This window comes from Centruroides vittatus, unplaced genomic scaffold, assembly GCF_030686945.1.
Source record: "Centruroides vittatus isolate TY-2023 unplaced genomic scaffold, ASM3068694v2 contig_651, whole genome shotgun sequence".
Lineage (NCBI taxonomy): Eukaryota > Metazoa > Arthropoda > Arachnida > Scorpiones > Buthidae > Centruroides > Centruroides vittatus.
Genome location: NW_027122405.1, coordinates 1,990,738 through 2,011,408, shown reverse-complemented (window position 1 = coordinate 2,011,408; position 20,671 = coordinate 1,990,738). Strand labels below are relative to the sequence as shown.

The following is a 20,671-nucleotide window of genomic DNA, read 5'->3' as shown; positions in this document are numbered from 1 at the left end:
AGTTTTACTGAAATTTATTTAACATTCCTATCAAGCATCTATAACTATACTGAAGAGAATGGTTAACAACAAAAATATAATTGTTCTATATAATTTTTATATCATTGAGATTAAAATTTTAACAGAAATTTTGTATTACAGTAGAATCTTGTTTTAATAGATTGCTTGGGTTACTGAAAATCATCTGTTGTTCCAAGAATCCATTATATCGAGAACAACAGATTTCCCACATTTGCAGGAAAATATCCATTATCTAACTCCCTATATATAAGAAATATCTGTACTTGAAATCATTCAGTCTTTTGAGATCTCTATTCTTTATTCTACATAAACATGTATGTTACAAGATGATATATTATGCTTTATATGTGTATGATAAAGCTGACAGAAACTGTATACACTGTAAGCACAAAAAGAAGCAAATTACATAGGATCATTTGCACTTTACTTGATTTAACGATTTGTTAAAAACTCGTCCATTTTGGTTTGTTTTGATGACACTTTTCTGCCTCTTGAATACAACAATTGCTTGATATTAGCAATGTCATGTATAGCCTGTTTGTTTACAATGGAACTCATCAGGAAGGTCTTCACAACTTGGAAAGACTTTGTGGCCTTGCTAAATTTCAGCACTACATTTGGACCTGCATCATAATGTTCACTAGGTGGCTATTCCTCAATCATATTGGCCTTCTGACTCACTTCATACAATTCTTCAATGGTACCGTACTGTACATATCCCAGATGTATGAAGTTCATCATCAAACTGTATAATTTCCTGGAAATACCCAAATATTAACTAAATGTTGGAAAAAATGTGAAGTTTAGAATAGATGGGGCTAGAAAAAAGCTGTTATTTTGAGTTACAGATTTGCTAAAAGGAGGTAAAATTATATTGATTTGTCAGGACATGGGAAAAAATCTGTTATTCTGAGAAAGCCATTGTTATGTGATCCATTAAAACAAGATTCTACTGTATGATGAAACTCTAACAGTTCAAATTTTCAAATAAATAACTTTTATTAATTGTATTATTGGATTGCAATTTTCAAATTGCAGACTTATATATTCCCACTGTTGTCTGTCTGTCCTTCATTAATCTTGAGAATGGAGTTAAATAGATGAAAATCAAGACCAAATCTTGAAAGCTTAGGGGCTAGAGATGCAGTTAACGATACATGAACATCTGGTCTGGACTAGAAGTCGTGATTTCAATTCAAAATTTTTTCCAGAACAGAATTAAGTAGATAGCTCGTATGACTTAATCATTATCAGGAGAAGTATGATGTACAAGGCCAAGACACTAGTAAAACCAAGAGCAAAATATGGAAAGCTTAGGGCTGGAGACCCTGATTAACTATATACAAACTTTGGTTTGGACAATTTATAATCCTTTAATTTAAAGATGATTAAAAATTGCAACCCAGCATTGTGACAATGTCACAATAAATAATTGCTCATAATATATCTAGCCAATGATATGATTGATATTACATAATAATGATAATAGTATATGTTAATGTAAAATAATTCAAACATAATAAAGAAGAAACATAATTTATGGTAAGATATTAAATACAGATGATATTCATTTCTATCACAATTTCAATTTGATTGAAGATAAGTCAACAATCACTTAAATAATAATAAAACTATAAATAAAAAATTTTACTTATATATGTGTAGTTTGCAACAAAATCATTTTTAGCTTAACTTTTGTCATCCAATAATGTATCATCAAAATTTATTGACTACATATATACAGTAGTGCTTTGAATTTAATTTATTCCAGGAGGTTGCTTAAACTCAGAAACATTCAAACTCTGAATCAATTTTTCTATTAAAAATAATGGAAAGTGAATTAATCTGTTTTCAGACCCTAAACAATACCCATTTTGATAAACTTAAACAGCAAATACACATAATTTAAGATAAAATAACAGTTGAATGCCTTAAATAATAAATTAATACTTGAAAACAATAAATAAAATACGTAAATACTGTGTAATAAAATGAAAAATGCATATACTGGTTGTATACATCAACTTTGGCATCTTAAACATGGCCCATAGAGCTTCATATATACTGCTTTCATGCTCTTCAATAAGTTCTTTTTAATCTCAATCAGCAATACTACAGTTTTCTGCTTAGGTTTCTTTGTCTCCACATTCATCTTGGATGCAAGGGTTAATAGGAAGGTGTTATATATATATAATCAAGCACATCAAAAATAAAGCATAAAAAAACATAACGTAATAGATGCTTTCACAGCAAAAGCAAAAAAAAAGTTGAATGTAATGCAAGAGATTTTTTCACATAAAGAGCATAACTTTACAAAGACCAGAAAATCCAGCAAAAAGTAAGCTTTAATTAGATAAATAAACATTTTCAACAATGTTAATTTGTCATCTTCAGGTTCAAGAATAAATATGGAAGATAGAACTAGAAATTATCTTCAAGTTGATAATTTTAAATTGTTAAAAACATTTGTTTAATCTAATAAAAGTTTATTTTTTTGTAGAATTTTCCAGTGTTTGTGAAGGTATACTATCTTATCTAGTTATTATGGGACATTGTACAGTGAGAGTGAGGGATGACTTTGGCACACAACAGATGGAATTTGTACAGCAAGCACATTTTTTTCACAGCACATGTAAGTTTGGACATAGAAGCATTGTTCAAACTTCAGATTGAATTTCTCTCAAATTTAGCATTCAAATTCTGGAATGCTTGAAGTTGAAGTTGTTTGAAGTACAAGATACCACTGTATTGTGTATGATGATGAGGCATCTATTCCAGCTGATACGTGAATGCAACATGTGACATAGGAAAAGTTAATAAAAAAATTATGGAAAATTTGAAAACATCTTATGATAGAATTTATGCATTTGTAATAAGATTATTTGTATGAACATTATTGAAAACAAAGCAGATTTTGTAAAATTTTGGATTATTGTTGTTCATCACAGAATTTTATCTTAAATATTTCAAAAAATTTTTCTAAAATTGTCAATATAATTTTATTAAATTAGATAACTTATAACATCTGGATATATTTTTATACGTTTGTTAGAAATAAACATGTTATCAATATAAAAACTCAGTGTGTGTTTTTTGTCATAAAAGACTTGAAATTGAAATGTAGTAGTTTTGCATTCATATTATATAATTATTTAATTATTTAAATATAATATTAAAATTTATTTCCTTTTTTACATTCTTTGTTTTTTTATGAATAATTAAAATTATATCAAATGTAAACAATAATTTTAATAAGGAGTAATTATCTTTTTTAGGAGACTTAATGATGATAGATGAACTGTTGCAATGGCTAATTGACCAAAGTTCTTCAGAAGAAATAGAGAAAATAAATGAAAGAGTTTTAGAACAAATGATTGAAAAAACTGACTTCTTGGCTGTTTTGTTTTGTACGTTCTATTTTCTTTAATATCAGAATTTCAAATATAATTTCTAATATTGAGTGTAATCCTAAAAACAATTTTTGAATTACATTTTTGTTAGGAATATAGGAATATTTAGGAAAATTTTGTCTCAAGAAATACTGTATTTTGAAATTTTATAAATTTTGATTTTAAATGTATGCATACATATGTATACAAGTATATGTATATATTTGTCTAGTTAATAATTATGATTACGTATTTATTCAAGGTGTTTATAAATGATTTAATCAGCATTTCTTGAATGATTTCAGACTTAAATTTTGTGATAATATTTTTAATTTTATTATTCCAAATTAGAATATAATAACAAATGAGAAAAAAATAATACCAACACCAAAATCCAGCAAAATTAGAAATTTTACTGTAACCCTGTACACATTGAGCATTTCAATCTACATTGTGATAAGATTGGCAACTGTGCCTTGGTGTGACCTCTCTCAACCCTTTTAATTTTGACTGAAATGAGATTCAATCATGATCAACATGAGCATTTTTGAAACTAGATCCAGTCATAAGAGAGTTCCCACAATCCCATGTGCGTGAGAAGAAACAAGATGGCTGTAGAACAAATGCCAGGCTATCAACAGAGAAATAAAAAAGACATTTGGAGAGACAATGTGATCTGGCTATTATTAAATATATGGCAAGAAAAAGTATTTGTTTCTAACAAAAACTTTTATTTTGTTTGTTGGTGTTCATGACTTACTGTGTAGTTATGTCAATTTTATCATCACATGCAATAGCTGGGTTCTTCTCAAGCAGACTGCCTGTGCAAACAGCATGACATTCAACTGGCAACAGTTACAATCAAGCTTGTGAGAGATCAAAGTGAGTCATAGATTGTGTGTGAATGTAGTATAAGCTAACATTTTCATCCATATATAATGGACATCCTTAGGTTTAATTCCATAGAATAGAACAGTAGTTAAATTAAACATTTAGAACTATTAGAATGTTTTTACTTTTCCAGCTGTTATGTATAACAGGGGGGAAATATGGCAATTTGTCAACAAAATGGTCCTTCAGATTTTTACATCTTTGGACTTGGGACCTTGAAATGTTGAGAAATGCAAAAAATTTTAAGGTTTTTTTCCTGTATGTATGAATGTTAATGTGTATGTGGGTTTTAATACACCTTCTTATTAACTCCTGTGCTTTTTGTTGAAAATGTCTGAAATTTTGCAGGCAGGTTTGTCTATTAGGGGAGATTGATGCTATTAAATTTTGATGATTAAAGAGGCGATGGGGAGATAAAGGGAATCGTGTGTATCTTCAGTAGGGCCAGACTCAATGACGATATTACTTGTTATTATCACTTACAATTTTTTATAAAACCTATTGTGGCCGTCGGCCATGATATTGTATATTTTGTATATTTTATATTGAATTAGTCTTAGATTTTCTTTGTTCCTTTGTCTAACTCTTTCTAGAACTTTCTTTGTCTAACTCTTTCTAGAACTCTCTTTGTCTAACTCTTTGCCCTTGGGGAAGGATTATCTTTCCCTCAATAGGTAGAACAAAAGGTGAAGTAAGGCCCTGGGGCCGGTGAACAAAGGGGAGAGAACAGTCTGGGTCGAGCTCTTGACGAGAGAAGGTAGCGCTCCAGATCGAGTGTCCGACGATTGGAGGCTACGAGGAGCCAAGGAATCGATAGGAAGGAATTCCTATAAGAGAACTTTGAAGGAAGTCTGGATTGGAATCCCGAAGAGGTAGGAACTGAAAAGGAGTGCTCCAGAAAGGGAGAAGGGTGATCTAAGGGGATAAAGTGCAGAGAGAGATCATCGAGGAAAGACGACTCAGTCTGAAAGAAAAAGATTATAGATGAAAGATCTATAAGGAAAAGGGCTACAAACGTAACAAAAGAGAGGGATCCGAAGTTGTTCCCCACCAAAAGACACATCGCAAAGAAACCCGGGTATTTCTACTACTTTTCTTATCTTTCCTTATTTCTTCTATTCTTCCAATTTCTTTTAGTTTTAAGTTAGTATAAGTTAGTGTAAGTGAATACGGTCCTCGTCAGATTGTCGCGTGTGTGCAAGATAACTGTTTTTTGAGGACAAACTTTTAATTCCTGTATATATAAAATTCTAGAAGTTGTAAAGTTGGGATCCTATGTAAGAACCTGTTCAGAGAGAATAAAACTACTTTGTATTAAGTTTTATTTCGTACCATTTCGCTCGCGGGATCGTGTACCTCTTGTTACGAACACCACACTATTAATTTTGAGGGTAGTATTCCTATCCTCAAAATTAAGCTTTTTGCCATTTTATAATAGTTAAAAATATAAAAAGTTTTTAATAAAATATGATAACAGATGGCACCACCAAATGTTGCGGGGAACATTAAGCAACTTATTGCTGGATTTTTTAAATGAGTAAATGTCTTTAAGAATATGCGGTCAACTGTGCATGCTTGGTATGGACTAGCAGTCAATTTATCACAAACAGCACTCTCCAAGCTGTAGTAATTGAATGTTTATTTGAAATTAACTGATGTTTTTCATTACAAAAATCTTTAAAAAGATTCCTCAAAGACAATACATACAAATGTGTCTTTATTCCAATCCAGTCCTTTCAAATGCACATTTGAGGAATTAACAATTTCACAGCAGAGTCCACCTACCTTTCTTTATAGGCTTTTATATTAACTGATGTTTCCCTTCTAGATCTCAATTCTTTCTACATGTTTCAATCATTTTAGGCTTGCTTTGCCTAGGTTTACTTTCATGTCTTTATCTGGTGCATAAATGGCAAGTGCTGTGGTGATGAGGTGTTTTTTAATGGTATATTCACGTTCTCTGATTCTTGTGTGGAAGCTTCTAATAATAATTCTTATATATTCAATGCTGTGTTGTTATTGATTGTTGATTAGGATAATATAGATGCCTGAGAGCTATTTTTTTGGTTTGGGGGTCCTTATTATTTCTGAGAAGTGCGAAAAATCATAGTGCTTCTCTTAAATGCAATTTTGAGGATGCTGCATTTGATAATCTGACTATGGACAGAATACAAGATCCTGTCATATGCAACTGCTACATAAGTTTCATTTTCAGGTAGTAGTCAATCCACTGGTTGGTCCTTCATCACACCAATTAACCATCTGCTCAGACATGCAGAGTAATCATGCTATTTAGCTAACTTCTTGATATATGCTAATTCTTTCTTTGTACCTGCTTGGATGGAACAATGTGTATAGGCTTGTCAGATTAGAGAGCTAAACTGCTGGTTTATATACAAACGGATTGTGGGATATGGTCAGAATATAGATTGGGCTATATGTGTCTTTTTGGAATACCTTAGTTATTCTTTTCCCTTGGTGAATTGAGATGTGAATGTCTAAGAAATGTACATCGGTGGGGTTTTTGCTTGGTTCTCTGGAGTAGGCCAAATGGATTGTTGTTATACTTTAGTAGGAAGTTCTTCATGTTTGGTTTTTGTCTCAAAACTATTAAGATGTAATCCATGTATCTTGCATTTAATAAAATCTGATTGTTGTAAGAAGGTAAGATTGAATGTTCCAGTAATTGGATAACCAGCTCACACAAAGTTCCTGACAATTGCCTACTCATAGCTACATCTCTTTTTTGGATGTAGGTAGTGCTCTCCAATGTAAAGAAAGAGGAGTGGCACATTAAATGTGAAAACTCCAGAATGTTTGACATGTGTTTAGTAGAATTATTGAAGTTAGATATGAGAAAATCTTGCAGTTTGTAAAAGCATGGTTTTGTGTGGATAAATGGAAACATAAAGTCAAAGTCACAAACTGTTAGGAAAATGTCATCTGGGAAGTTAAGATTTTTCAATTTGTTTAACACATCTTGTGGGTTGGTGACCATTTGGTTATATTTGACAAATCTGCTTGTTATAAATGTATTAAAATGCTTTTTCAATACAAATGGAGAGAGATGTAGTTTTGTTCACAAGGGGGCACAGATGGTTTCCATCTTCATGGATTACCAAGTTGGAATCTTATCAAACAATCACTTTTGTTGGATTTTGGTGTTGGTGAATGTTATTTTTTGAATATTTAATGTTACTTGAGGATTATTTTAAATGAGAAAAAATAATGTAATTTTAAATTTTTGAAATTTTGCTTAATTTTCTTTCAATTAAAATTATTTCTTACTATACTTCTGATAAATAGCACTGAGTTCAGCGTTAACGTAAATTCTTCTTTTTACTGCAAGCACTTTCGACGAAATTACGTTTGTCGTCTTCAGGCGAATAAGGAAAGAACAAATTTGAAAGTGGCATGTGCCGAACGTTCCAAACCGATAACGGAAAATTTTTGTTGGCGAATTTTTAAAAGTAATATATTATTTTAGCGTTTGGTAACTTCGCCGGTTTGAAGGAGATTTTAAATCGGTGCGACTGATGGCACATGCGCTGAAAAGCACACGCGCTAAATGTGCGACTGTCGGCATGTTTGGGTGTCGGCATGGCTGATGGCGCATGCGCTGAAAAGCACACACGCTAAATGTGCGACTGTCGGGGTGTTTGGGTGTTTAGGTGCTTATAAAGAGTGACCCAAATTTCGGGCAAGTCCAGGGTGGGGACGTTGCATGCATCTGATGTTATTGTGAGGATCGCTTCCCAGATGAATGTAATTTTTCTATTGTTGCAGCTTTTTAGGAGCACTGTTTCTGACCACAGTGGAGTGTAACCTTGTTGTAGAACTTTTCTGGTCAGCTCTGTTGTTTGTCTTCCTTTATTTATATTGTCCTGGTGTTCCGCGGTACGGCAGGCGAGCATTCTTGTTGTTGCCCCTATATATTTCTCTATTGCTCCTGTTGTTGGATTTTCTAGTGGCACCTCGTAGACTCCCGATTTTTCTAATGCACTGATTATGTCTCAGTCGTTGCATATGCTCCTGCGTAGGCTGGGTAGAGGGGTTAAGGGGAGCACAAAGCCGTACCGCCGGAATATACAGCTAATGAGAATGGACCGTGCTCCTAGATACGGTAATGTTGACGGGTTGGGTCACTCTTAAATGGGTTAAATTTGGGTCACTCTTTACAAGCGCCTAAACACCCAAACATGCCGACAGTTGCACATTTAGCGCGTGTGCTTTTCAGCGCATGTGCCATCAGTCGCACCGATTTAAAATCTCCTTCAAACCGGCGAAGTTACCAAACGCTAAAAGAATATATTATTTTTAAAAATTTGCCAACGAAAATTTTCCGTTATCGGTTTGGAACGTTCGGCACGTGCCACTTTCAAATTTGTTCTTTCCTTATTCGCCTGAAGACGACGAACGTAATTTCGTCAAAAGTGCTTGCAGTAAAAAGAAGAATTTACGTTAACGCTGAACTCAGTGCTATTTATCAGAAGTATATACAACTTTGGCGTGAGTTTACTTTTATTATTCCTTACTTTCTATTTAGAGTAAGAGTAGAAATAATTTTATTAATAATTATGTTCTGACAAATTTATAGATCTTCAGTTAAGTTACTCTTGCTTGATAATTACAGGCTATCCTCATTTTATATTTTATGCCAGTAATGCATTCCTGGAGAAGGCAGCATAAACAAAATTGGCTCAAAATAAATCCGTAAATCCATTTATTATGGAATAGATAGTTCTAGGCATATCCTAAAACTAAAAATATATATATATGTATATTTAAGGGTATGCTTAGAACTATTTATTCCATAATAAAATGGATTTATATATATATATTTTCCAATAATAACATATGTAGTATAAAAATTTTTACTAATACAAAGTAATAATAAATTAATAATACAGAAATTATAACTTATTTATTTGTAGCCAAAATCAATGATGCAATTTTTATATCATTGGTGTGAGAAGCCAGGTTCAATAGGGAAAATCTATCAAACGTTTAGTGGCAACAAGTCAGTAAGACTTACTCACTTTGTCAGTGGCTGACTTTACTTTGAAGTTTGGACAAAAAAACGTAAATTCTTGGTCTAGTCAGGATGTCGACACCAGTTAGGATTAAATTATTTAGTATATCGCATTTTAATTTGCAATAATAAATGAAATATTTTCTAAAAATAGGAGGGTGCGATTTCTTCGAGTGGGGAGAAGTTGTGGGTAAGTTCCAATTGTAGCGATTTGAATGTCCATACTTAATCAAAGGATTAGACAGGTTAACAAATAATAAAAGAATTTAATAAGTAAAATATAACAAAGAAATACATAAATCTAGATACATAATACTAAGTATTTTAAATTGAACCTAGGTAACTTATATCTTTAAAACCGAGAGAGAGAGTTTACAATATTATTTAAATATAATACCTCAATATATAACTTGTTCCCTGGCTCATAGAATAGTTTGTTAGACTGGAATTGGGAAACCAAAGGGAGACCAAACACAAAGTAAAAGTTTTGGAGAACTAACAGTATGGTTAATTCACACCAAATCAGGTGCATAAAATGTTTTTATACTGAACTTTTCCTCCAATGAGGAGTTAAGGTTTTGGTCATTTGACAAGGAGTTGTGTGAGGTCTGAGTTTAGTCATCGGATGTGACACTAACTTTCAAAGGAACTAGACACTTTGGAAAGGAAATAGTATTTCCCCATTTTCTCTTAACTTTCTTTCAAATTTAACTATGAAATATTATATCGAATTTTTATAATTTAATAAACTAATAAACTAATCTTATATTCAGATTCTCACATTACTGTGTTGGTCTTGTAAAGCATTGTTGCTGAATACAACTTCAGTTCTGCAATAATGACCCCATTGAGGGTCATCCATTGATAATGGGCTAGGCTGAGAATCATACACTTTTTTAAAATATGAATCTAATGTTATTTGCCACGTTTTTCTTTTCCTCCTTTTGAGAATTTCATAATAAGATGCTACGGTTTCATTTAAGTTTCTCCTTACAAAGTCATTTTGAAACACACTCCAAACAATGAATTGGCATTAGCAAGAAATCATGTAAGGGTATCAACAGTTATTATCTGTATAACATACACTGGTTCATCATTGTTTGTTTCCTCCTGTTTGTGAGTCTAAATGTTCTATCAAATTTGCTAAATCTTCTGTATAAAAATTTTCAATTAGCATTACAAAAATTATTCTGTAAAGTACTATTTTTTTAGTAGCTTAGGAAACCAACTATAATTACGGTCGGTGAAACTTCCATTAACCTAACGGGTACTTTACACGGATTCGAGATTAGTTTGCCAGGCCTGGGCTTTTAAGCGTGCACCGAAAAATTAGTAATAATAACGACAAATATCAAGTCAGATCAAAAGTTCAAATATATTTAATTAGCAACTAGAACGTACTACGTACAAATATCAATAATTCCAAACAAAATTTATTAACGAAAATCAACAAGTCAACCCGACAATAAACTTAGCTACTTAGCTTAACTTAATAGTAATTCCCCTTTGAAATTCGACAAATCAAATACTTAGTAAGAGATTTTGTTCATAGTTTTCTAATTAAACGTCTATCCGTCACCTCACTATACGAAGAAAACTATTTCCTCAATCCTTTCGATATCGTCAAATCGTCAATCGAACTCCTCTTTAACACCTTGGATCATCCAATTATCAATCTGGACTTCTATCAGAAAATACTTCGCTTTCGAATTAACCTCTCTCTCAAAGTCGCCTCAATTTGGAATTCACCTCGGTTTGGAACTCACCTCTCCTTCTTCGAGGTAGAGTTAACGTACGGGTTTTATACTGTGAGGTGACGTCACACTTGAGCTGGGTTACTCCTCTTATTTACATACTTAGTTGCTAACATTAACTTTCTGTTCTGGCAGCTTTAAGTTTCCGACAAAGCTTATAAACCGTTTACAAAATATTTATCATAATTTTCTGGGATGTTTAAGACGGTTTATCAAGTATTTCTCTACTAGTGATTGTGGGGACACCCCTCCATTTTTTTTTCTGCGGACTGTTACTTCCGCCGGGCAGCGCAAGTGTGCAAGATTTTTTCCTACGGCACTTATTTCTCCGTGAGTTGTTTTATCTTCATTTTTCATTACTAACAAGAGAGTGGTGGGGAACCTTCATCCTAAATAAACATAAACCCCAAACAAAAGATAATAAAACGGAAATAATAATAAAATAAAAATAACGTTCGGACTCAGTTCCTTACAATTCTACATGTTGTGGAAAAGTTTTTTTGAGAAAATTTTGCAGAAACTTTGAAACCAGCTTTTCAGCTTTATTATCAATCAGCATAAATCAGACAGGCATAAAATGAGGGCAGCAAACAACAAAATTTATTATAGGTTTGTAACTCTATTATAACATAATGATTAATATGTTTGCTTGGAAAGTTGTCATATGGAATTAAACTTTGATATAAAGATTTGAAGAAGAAATAAAAATTTAAATTTAAATTTTAATATGATACTGATTAAATGATCATATCAAAGCACTGCTTTTAAAAAATTTGAAAAATTATATTTTTATTCTATTTTTTGTAGTTGACGAGCATGATGATGATTGCCGGAATGCTTTGAAAGAACTTGAAAATATTGATGATGATGCTGATGAAAATAAAATTCCATTTGTAAAAATTGATGATAGAAAAGTGGCTGATGAATACGGGATTGAAGATTTACCAATGCTTGTTTATTTTGAAAACCAAATACCCTATTTTTATGAAGGTAAATATTTATATTTACATTTCATTAACATATACAGTATTGAATATAATTTAACATGATTTTATGTTATTAATATAAAATTATAATTGACACATTGCCAACAAAATTTAATAAATGTTATTGGCAACATGTCAATTATAATTCTTTAATGTTTTAATCAGCCATTATTTTTAATAAATATTTAGTAATTAACATTTGCATGTAGTAATGACAATGAATAATTACTATCAATATAATTTACTGTTTATACTGTTTGGGCTACAATTTTCAAATTGCAGACGTATAAATTCTCACTGTTGTCTGTCCTTCCTTAATCTCAAGAACAGTGTTAGATAGATGAAAGTCAAGACCAAATATGGAAAGCTTAGGGGCAGGAGGCCCAATTAACTATGCATGAATTTTTGATCTAGACTGGAAGTGACATGATTTTAATTCAAAAATTGTTCCCCAGTACAGAATTACATAGATGACTGGCATGACTGTGTTGTTATTAGGAAAAGTGTGATGTACAGGGGCAAGACACTACTAATTTGAGGTGGAGAGCATATATTTTAAATAAAATAAATTGAAAATATGATTAAAAATTACAGTCTGGCATTGTGATGATGTCACACTAAATAATTGCTTGTTCTATATTTAGTATGTTCAGAAGTACTGATGATTAGTAAGTCATGGAATTTGTCATTGATGAAAATGTGAAACATTTTTTTAAATCAAAATTTCAATATCTCTTATAGGTGACTTAACAGATGAATATGAAGTTTTGGAATGGCTGATCCATCAGAAAAATGCAGATGAAATAGAAGATATTACAGATAAAGTTTTAGATCAGATGATTGAAAAAACTGAATATTTAGCTGTATTTTTCTGTAAGTTATTTTATTATTATTGTTTTCTTTTAAAAAATATTTAATTTTATTTTTCATACATTCCAATTAATAAACTATTTAAATTTTATATTATTAATTTCATCTAATAATATAGTATCCCATGGAAAGAAATTTGACAATTTATGTTTGTTAAATTTTTGATATTTGATGATTTTTCCAATGTTTGCAAATTATATTTTTATGAGGTTACATTTTCATAAATGTAAATATGTTTAATTTGTAGTAGGTTAATACCGAAAAAGTATTTATGAAAAAGTTATTTTAAATAATTTTCAAATTTGTTTAGAAATTTGATAAATTTTTTACTATATTTAATATTTTATAAATATAATGCTTTATAAATATAAATCTGTAAATAATAATATTTACAATGTTTACTGTTGAAAATATCAATATTGAAGGGAATAATAAGTATAAATGCTTTGTGAATTTTTAATAAGAATAATCAACAAAAAATAAACAAACAGTAAGGCTTCAGAAAACTGCTTTACAGCATTTAGCATTCTATTTTCTTCTCATGCTGTTTGGAGCAGACAGTTCTCTTTAACAGGCTGCAGAGTCAGTAGACTAAGTTCCTGACTCCAATTCCAATTCATAGAATTTAAGAAGGTTTGATTCTCACTCTTGTTTCTAAATAACAATTTAAAATATTTTTTGATTATATTAACTCAGAATTGAATTTCATCACTACCAAGTGAATCAACAAGCTACTTTTAAAGCATTCTTTAAGTGAATCATTAGGCATCCCTATCAAAACCAGAAAGTACTTTTTTCAGTGTTTTTCATCGTCATTATCATCACCCATTCATCTTTAATCGCACATTGACACAAAATGTATTCCATACTGTGGTTATAATAAAGTATTCAAATTCAACCTCAGTTTTCTTAGCCATTTTGTATGGGTCTTTTGACAATAAAAATTTCGCACTAGCTAACACAGAATATATTTGAATATAAATTTCTGAAAAGAAAACAATAATTAGTGATATGCAAAGAAAGATCACAAAATAGGGGAATTATCATAAAATAAGATCTTGCATTAGAAGAGGCTCATATAATGTAAGATAGCTAATGCACCTTTTAGGAGCTTAATATAAAGTACATAAAAAACAGTCTCCACAATCTTGTTCTTTAAGCCAAAATAACTTGCACTCAACCTTTTGGATGATTTTCAGATCATAGTTTATTATGAAAAAACTTTATGAGAAGTGATTTTTTTACAATAAGTCAGTTTACAGTTTTCAATGTTACCATTAGAAAATTTAGTAAATCTTAACCAGCATTTCATTGATAAATGTGACTAGCTGACATGGACAAGTTATAAGCCTGTTAATTAATGGTAGATATGAGTTTGGATCTAAATCGAATATTCAGAAATTTTCATGGATGGTTCTGGTTATCTTCTATGTCTCTGAATAATTCATGATGGGTATGAATAAAAGGAAAGCACTTTTAATGCTCATAGAATTCAAAAACACAGCATTTCCTAAAACATTATTTTTTAATAGCCAATTTTTAATTGCAAGATTCTTGGTCTATAATTAAAGCTAATAATTACTTAGGAATTATTTAATATTTATTTATTAATATTAAATTGAACTGGACTTAGTTGTTTTTGTTTCAAAACACTGTTTAATAGTGAAAATTAAATGTTTATATTTATTAAATATTAAGCTATTTGTTGCTTTCAGGAAAATATTAAAATAAAATATATTGGTTTCAAAATGCAATTTATTTAATTAATTAATTATTTAGATTAAAAACAAGATTTTCCATAAACTTTTTTTTACAAGTTTGGTAAAATAAGCAATTAAAGAATTAATAATCATCAGATTTCTTTGCTATACAGTGATATACAAAAATAAATATGTAGCATCTAAAATAATTGAATATCAAAGTAATAAAATAAAAAGTGTTAGGCTATTATGAACATTTTTTTTCAATAGATCAAGTATTAAATGACAACTGAATCTTTGTTACATCATTACTAAATATTTATAAAATTAGAATAGATCTGAAAATCATATAAAATGAATTTTGGTTTTAAGCTGGAATATATTTTAAATTTATTTTTCAGATGATAAAGATAATCCAACATCACAGGAAATTTTAAAGGAATTAGAAAATATTGATGATGAAGCTGATGATAAAGGCTTATTATTTGTCAGGATTGATGATGAAGAAGTTGCCAGAGAATATGGTATTGATGATGAACTTCCAATTCTTGTATATTTTGAAAACCAAATTCCTTTTATTTACCAAGGTAATTAAAAATTGATTTATTAAATTTTAACTTAAACTTAACATATATACTTCTTTTTTTGTTTTTGAATTTAAAAAAAAACTACGAAAATCTCTCTTAGTTTACCTTTTTTTTGGTCTCTAAGAAAGCTGTGAAGTATACCTATTAAGGTCATTGGAGAGAGAAACTTTTTAATGATTTTTATATCTGACAATAAATTTTTATTAGGTATTATCCATTTGTTAAATAGATATACAATAATTTCTTTCTTTGTTATTAAAAATTATAGAATAATTTAATCAAATATTTTCTTGTTTACCTTTAAACTCGTAAGATATTTCTAAAAGTACTATATTATTTGTTAGTTTAGAGATGTGCAGTTAGAATGTGGTGATAAAAATAAATTGAATGTAATAGTTACAATGTTACAGATTTTAAGTTTTAAAATTTGTCTAATTAAACTGCTTTTATTTTAATTAAAATAATGATCCTCATCACTTTTTTAGTCTATAAATAGAAATAGATTCATTTTGTTAATGAAACTATTTCTAATTTTGTTTTTTAATGATAAACAAATGATGAATAATAACTTTTTAAGTCTCTTATAAGTGAGATAAATATAGGTAATGAAGATCATTGTGAATTTTTAGTTTTTTATAATACATTAAATGGAATTATAAATTTTGAAAATGTAATTTATTGTTCTTGCTTTATACTTTAATTAATTTAAATATCAAGCAAAAATAATGATATGTACAGGTTAATAAATGTTTCTTGGGAAGTTGTTTAGTTCTATAGCATTTCCAAGATTCTTAAATTAATCATAACCAATATCAACAGCTAAAACCCACTAGTTATACATTAAGGCCAAATGATTGCCAGATTATTTTGGGCTATATTACTACTATTATTAATAATTAAATGCTATGTAATTTTGGCAATAGAGAAAGGTGTTAGGTGCCATCACTTGCTAAATTTAATAATTATAATTAAATTAATATTTTAAAAATTAATTTAGAAGGTTCTGGAAGAAAAGAATTTGCCCAAAATGGGACTTGAACCTGCAACTCCCACTTGTAGTTACTTTAATAATAGTAATATTGCCCGATATAATCTAGCAATTGTTTGACTTTAATAATCATAACCAAACTTGTCACAATCATTATCAGATTAAATATATAATGCTATTATTGACCAAAGCAAATAGTAATTAGTGATGAATTGAAAATGCTTATTAAAAACTATTTGTAAAGCAACATTCTAATCAAACACTGAATGATTTCAATAACAAGTGTAAAATGGAGATAATATATTAAATTTTGGATCTGTAACTCTAATTTGATGTCTTGATGTGATTAATAATGGAATTATTTTTGGTATAGCATTATACAGATGATGATAAACAAGTTTTTAATTGAAAGAGTTGTCATGACAACTTTAAAAATAAGAAATTGTAATATTATGTATAATATATTTAGAGTATATTTATGTTCGGCACTAAAAAATTTTTGAGATTTGAATTTATTTATTTATATTTTCTTGAAGTAATTTCCATTTTTTTTCAACACACTTGTTCATCCTTTGATATCATTCACCAAAGATTCTCTCCCAATTCTTTTTCTTCAGCACAGGCTTCATCCCAAGCTGCAAATAAGCCTCATGTTTAGCAAACTTTAGATTAGCAAACTTGCATCTCTCGAGCTTCTCTTTGATGCAAGAGAAAAGCACAAAGTTACATGGTATAAGGCCATGACTATATTAAAAGTGTTCAAGTAATGGCAAATCAATGTTAAGCAAGTAGACCTAAGTAAGCATGGATTGATGACCATATAACTAATAGCATGGTATAATCATCATGTGTCCAACCAGGATTTTGTCCCAAATTTCTTCAGCTCTTGGAAAAGCTGGAGCAAACAGCATTCTATATACCCCTTGGCAATAACAGTCTTTTGCTCCTCTAGCACAATGGTCTTGATCAGTTCACATTTTGAAATAAAAGACAATCATTTTCTTCTTAACCAACCTTGATCGCTTTAAACTAGTAGGAATAGGCTCATTTTTGAAGAGCCACACTTTGTTGTGGAATTTTGAAGGAACATCAAAATAATACAGTTAAGTTTAGTCTCCAGTAATGATTAAAGACACTGCAGAAGATTAGACATTTTTGAATTGTGAAGTATTTGGCAGCACCATTCCATCTGCCAGGCATACTCTTCCTTCGTAAGGTTATGGGGAACCCAGAATACAGACTTTTTATATGTGTAAGTTGTCAGCAGAATGGTATGCAGTGATGATATATTGATATCAATATCTCCTGAATTGTTTCATATGATGCACATTTGTTTTCCTCCAACATTCATTGAAACGCAAAATGTTTTCACAAGTCAGCTGTAGCAGAATGCCCTGTCATCCAAGTCAAACATGCCCCACTTGAACTACTCGAACCACCTATATACCTCATGGATACATCATCAAACACCAATTTATTCTTCTTCTTGCATTGCTCAAGAGTGAGACCATATTTAAAATTGTAAAAAATGACTATATGTAAGTACAAATAACAAAATGACACCAGTGATAGCCAGCAAATAATATACTTTACTAAATAAAAAGAAAACACAAATGTTATCAATTACATGTAATTAATGTTTATGAAATAAATCATGTTGTTGGATCATGCAGGAAAAATGGCTGGAAAGAACAATTGCTATCATAGAAGTATCAAATTTGAATGAGCTTGTTCAACAGGTGCAATTTTGAAGATGATATGGTTTGATGAAAGCTACATAGCAAATTTTTTAAGACTCTCAAAACTTTCTTAGGTTTCTATGTAAATTTGTATTGGAAAAATAATTTCAAGGAAAAGGAAGCTTAAGGAAAAATAAATCATGTCTTTATATTGGAGAAAGTAATCAATTTAAAAATAAAAAAATTTACTTTCCTGTACTTTATCATTACATATTACCTATTTACATCACTCAATTGGAAAAAATTTCAGCAAAATTCAGATTGTTCAAGAATGCTACCATTATATTATAAATTTGTGGGTAATTATTTAATAGTAGTAATAAGCTAACCATAAGGTCTGTTATCATTTGATAATAACTTTAGAAATATTTATTGGAAATAATATTTTTGAATAGTGATTTATATTATTGAGATATATAAGATTGAAATAGTATATTGTTCTTTTAAAATATATTAGGAGATTTAAAAAATGAAGATGAGGTTCTGAAGTGGCTTGTTAAACAAATGACTTCAGATGAAATTGAAGATGTCACAGACAAAATGACTGATACTCTTATTGATACACATGAGCATGTTGCTGTTCTTTTCTGTAAGATAATCTGTTTTTAATTATTGAAATATTGTTTGTTAATTTTAACATTTATATAAAATTATTAAAATAAGCTATTTAATTTTTATATTTAAATTTTAATTATTTATTTATTTCTGTTCATAAAATTAATAAGTTTAATTAATTTTTTTAATACAGTTTTTTTTTAACTGTAAATAAAATATTATACTTATGGAAAATAAACTCAAATGAAATTAAATCTGGAGAAAGATGAAGTAGCAAAATAATCATTAATTGTTTTGCAATTTCCAACAAAAAATTTCAATCACTGTTAAAGGGTAAATGGATTGGAAAATTATCATATAACAACTTTTTATAGTTATAATATTATTCATATATTAAATATTTTTCATTTTTTACTTAATTGTTAATATAAAATTTCTAAATGACTAGTTTTATTTATATTTTTTTAAGAATAAAGGAGCAATGAATAGATTTTAATCATTATTTGTAATGAGAAATGTGATTTAAGAATTCTTGATAATGATGATGGTTCTAACTTTAATTTTATTCAAATAATTGATTTGCTTGATATGATTTTTGACATAAAAACTATGCTATGCCAGTCAAAAGATAGAAAATAATCAAAACAAAATAAATATCTATAAATTAAAAATCTATACATAACTGTAACATGATATACGAAGACAAAACTATAACACATAACATATGTTTTAAATGATGCATACTCTTTTTCTTAAGTCATTTATACCAATTATCTGTTCAGGATCAAATGAATATTTTGCAATTAAGTTTTTATCAAATATTTGAAATAAAAAAAAATTAATATCTGTTTACTATTAAAAACACTAAAATCTATAATCCAGCAATTTTTGCAAGAAGTCGCAGACACTTCACTGTCTGTGATTTCCAATCTCTGTATCCATCCATCTGTATTGAACCATGCTTCTGCTCCCTTCATAATTTCCTCCTCTCATATATTCAGGACTCGGATAAACACCACCATAACATTTTAGAACTGGCTGATCTACTTTGCCATTTTTCTTTCTTTTCCTTCAAAGGCAACACGTTTCTACAAAGTAAGGGTGTCCCTACAGGCAGCACACTGTTAAGCACTTTGCGCAAACTAGTTATTCGGCAGCTTGAGATTGCCGTCCTTCCCACCTTCACCAACTAAATTCTCCTATATGCATGGTATGTCGACAATATTCTCATAATCTGGCAGAACAAATCCTGTATCCAAGAATTCTTGCAAAAAAATCAACAACCTTTATGGCCTTTGGCTCTGCCTTGAACAAGACAATAATCAAACTATTCACTTCCTGGATCTCCAGCTTTCCTCATCCAAAGGACGAATAACTACTCAGGTTTATAGAAAACCTACACACCACTCAACCTTCATTCCTGTTTCTTTCCATGATTTATTCACCTTCAAGATGTCCAGGTTCAGGGCCTTGGTTTGAAGGGCCTTCACCCATTCATTGGACACACGAATGAAATACAGAGCTCCTTACAATCACCCAGTATGCAACTCAGCATGGCTACTCCCCACATACTATTAAAGGTCTTATACGTTGCCTTTCCTCTGCCACTTCCATCTCACCAATAAATCATATTCTGTACACAGTTTAAAGGACCATCACTTACGATAGGAAGCTAGCCTCCCTTTACAGGGAAATATCCAAGAAAAATAAACTTCTGTTTAGCTTTCCATAGAAGTCCTTCAATTTCCTCCCTCCTCCAATGCTAAAGATCATTCAGACATGCACCTCCAACCAGGATCTACACTATTCCTGTCAACGATCATACATAGATCTAGCTGCCACTTAGAATACATAGGTACTGTACATAGGTGCTACAATGTGCCCTTTAAACACCTGCCTCAAGGAACATTAGACATCCATCATGAAAGGACTAGCCAACATGGCATTGGCTATCTACACCTCTAACACCGACATTGATGTGGAATTTGACAAGACATGCCTCTTTCATATCTCTTCCAGGCAACCCTTTCTCAAAGATCTTGAGCAGGTGGAAATATATAAGGCTACCTGCAATAAACTGCTATTAATTTTTGCGATGTTGACTCCTTCCCCACAGCATGGAAGTCTTTCTTTGAACTATAAATCTTACTATCTTTATC

The 20,671-nt window shown here is 30.2% G+C and overlaps 1 protein-coding gene across 5 annotated transcripts in view; it reads left to right on the top strand.

The window, feature by feature from the left end:
* Positions 1–20,671, top strand: part of LOC136979905 (putative leucine-rich repeat-containing protein DDB_G0290503) — a 157,087-nt gene that overhangs the window by 40,414 nt on the left and 96,002 nt on the right. For all 5 annotated transcript variants that reach the window (XM_067275938.1, XM_067275937.1, XM_067275936.1 and 2 more), the window contains 5 exons: positions 3,297–3,428; positions 11,895–12,077; positions 12,815–12,946; positions 15,045–15,230; positions 18,415–18,546. In XM_067275938.1, the coding sequence (XP_067132039.1) occupies positions 3,297–3,428; positions 11,895–12,077; positions 12,815–12,946; positions 15,045–15,230; positions 18,415–18,546 (765 nt within the window). The remainder of the gene's footprint in view (positions 1–3,296; positions 3,429–11,894; positions 12,078–12,814; positions 12,947–15,044; positions 15,231–18,414; positions 18,547–20,671) is intronic.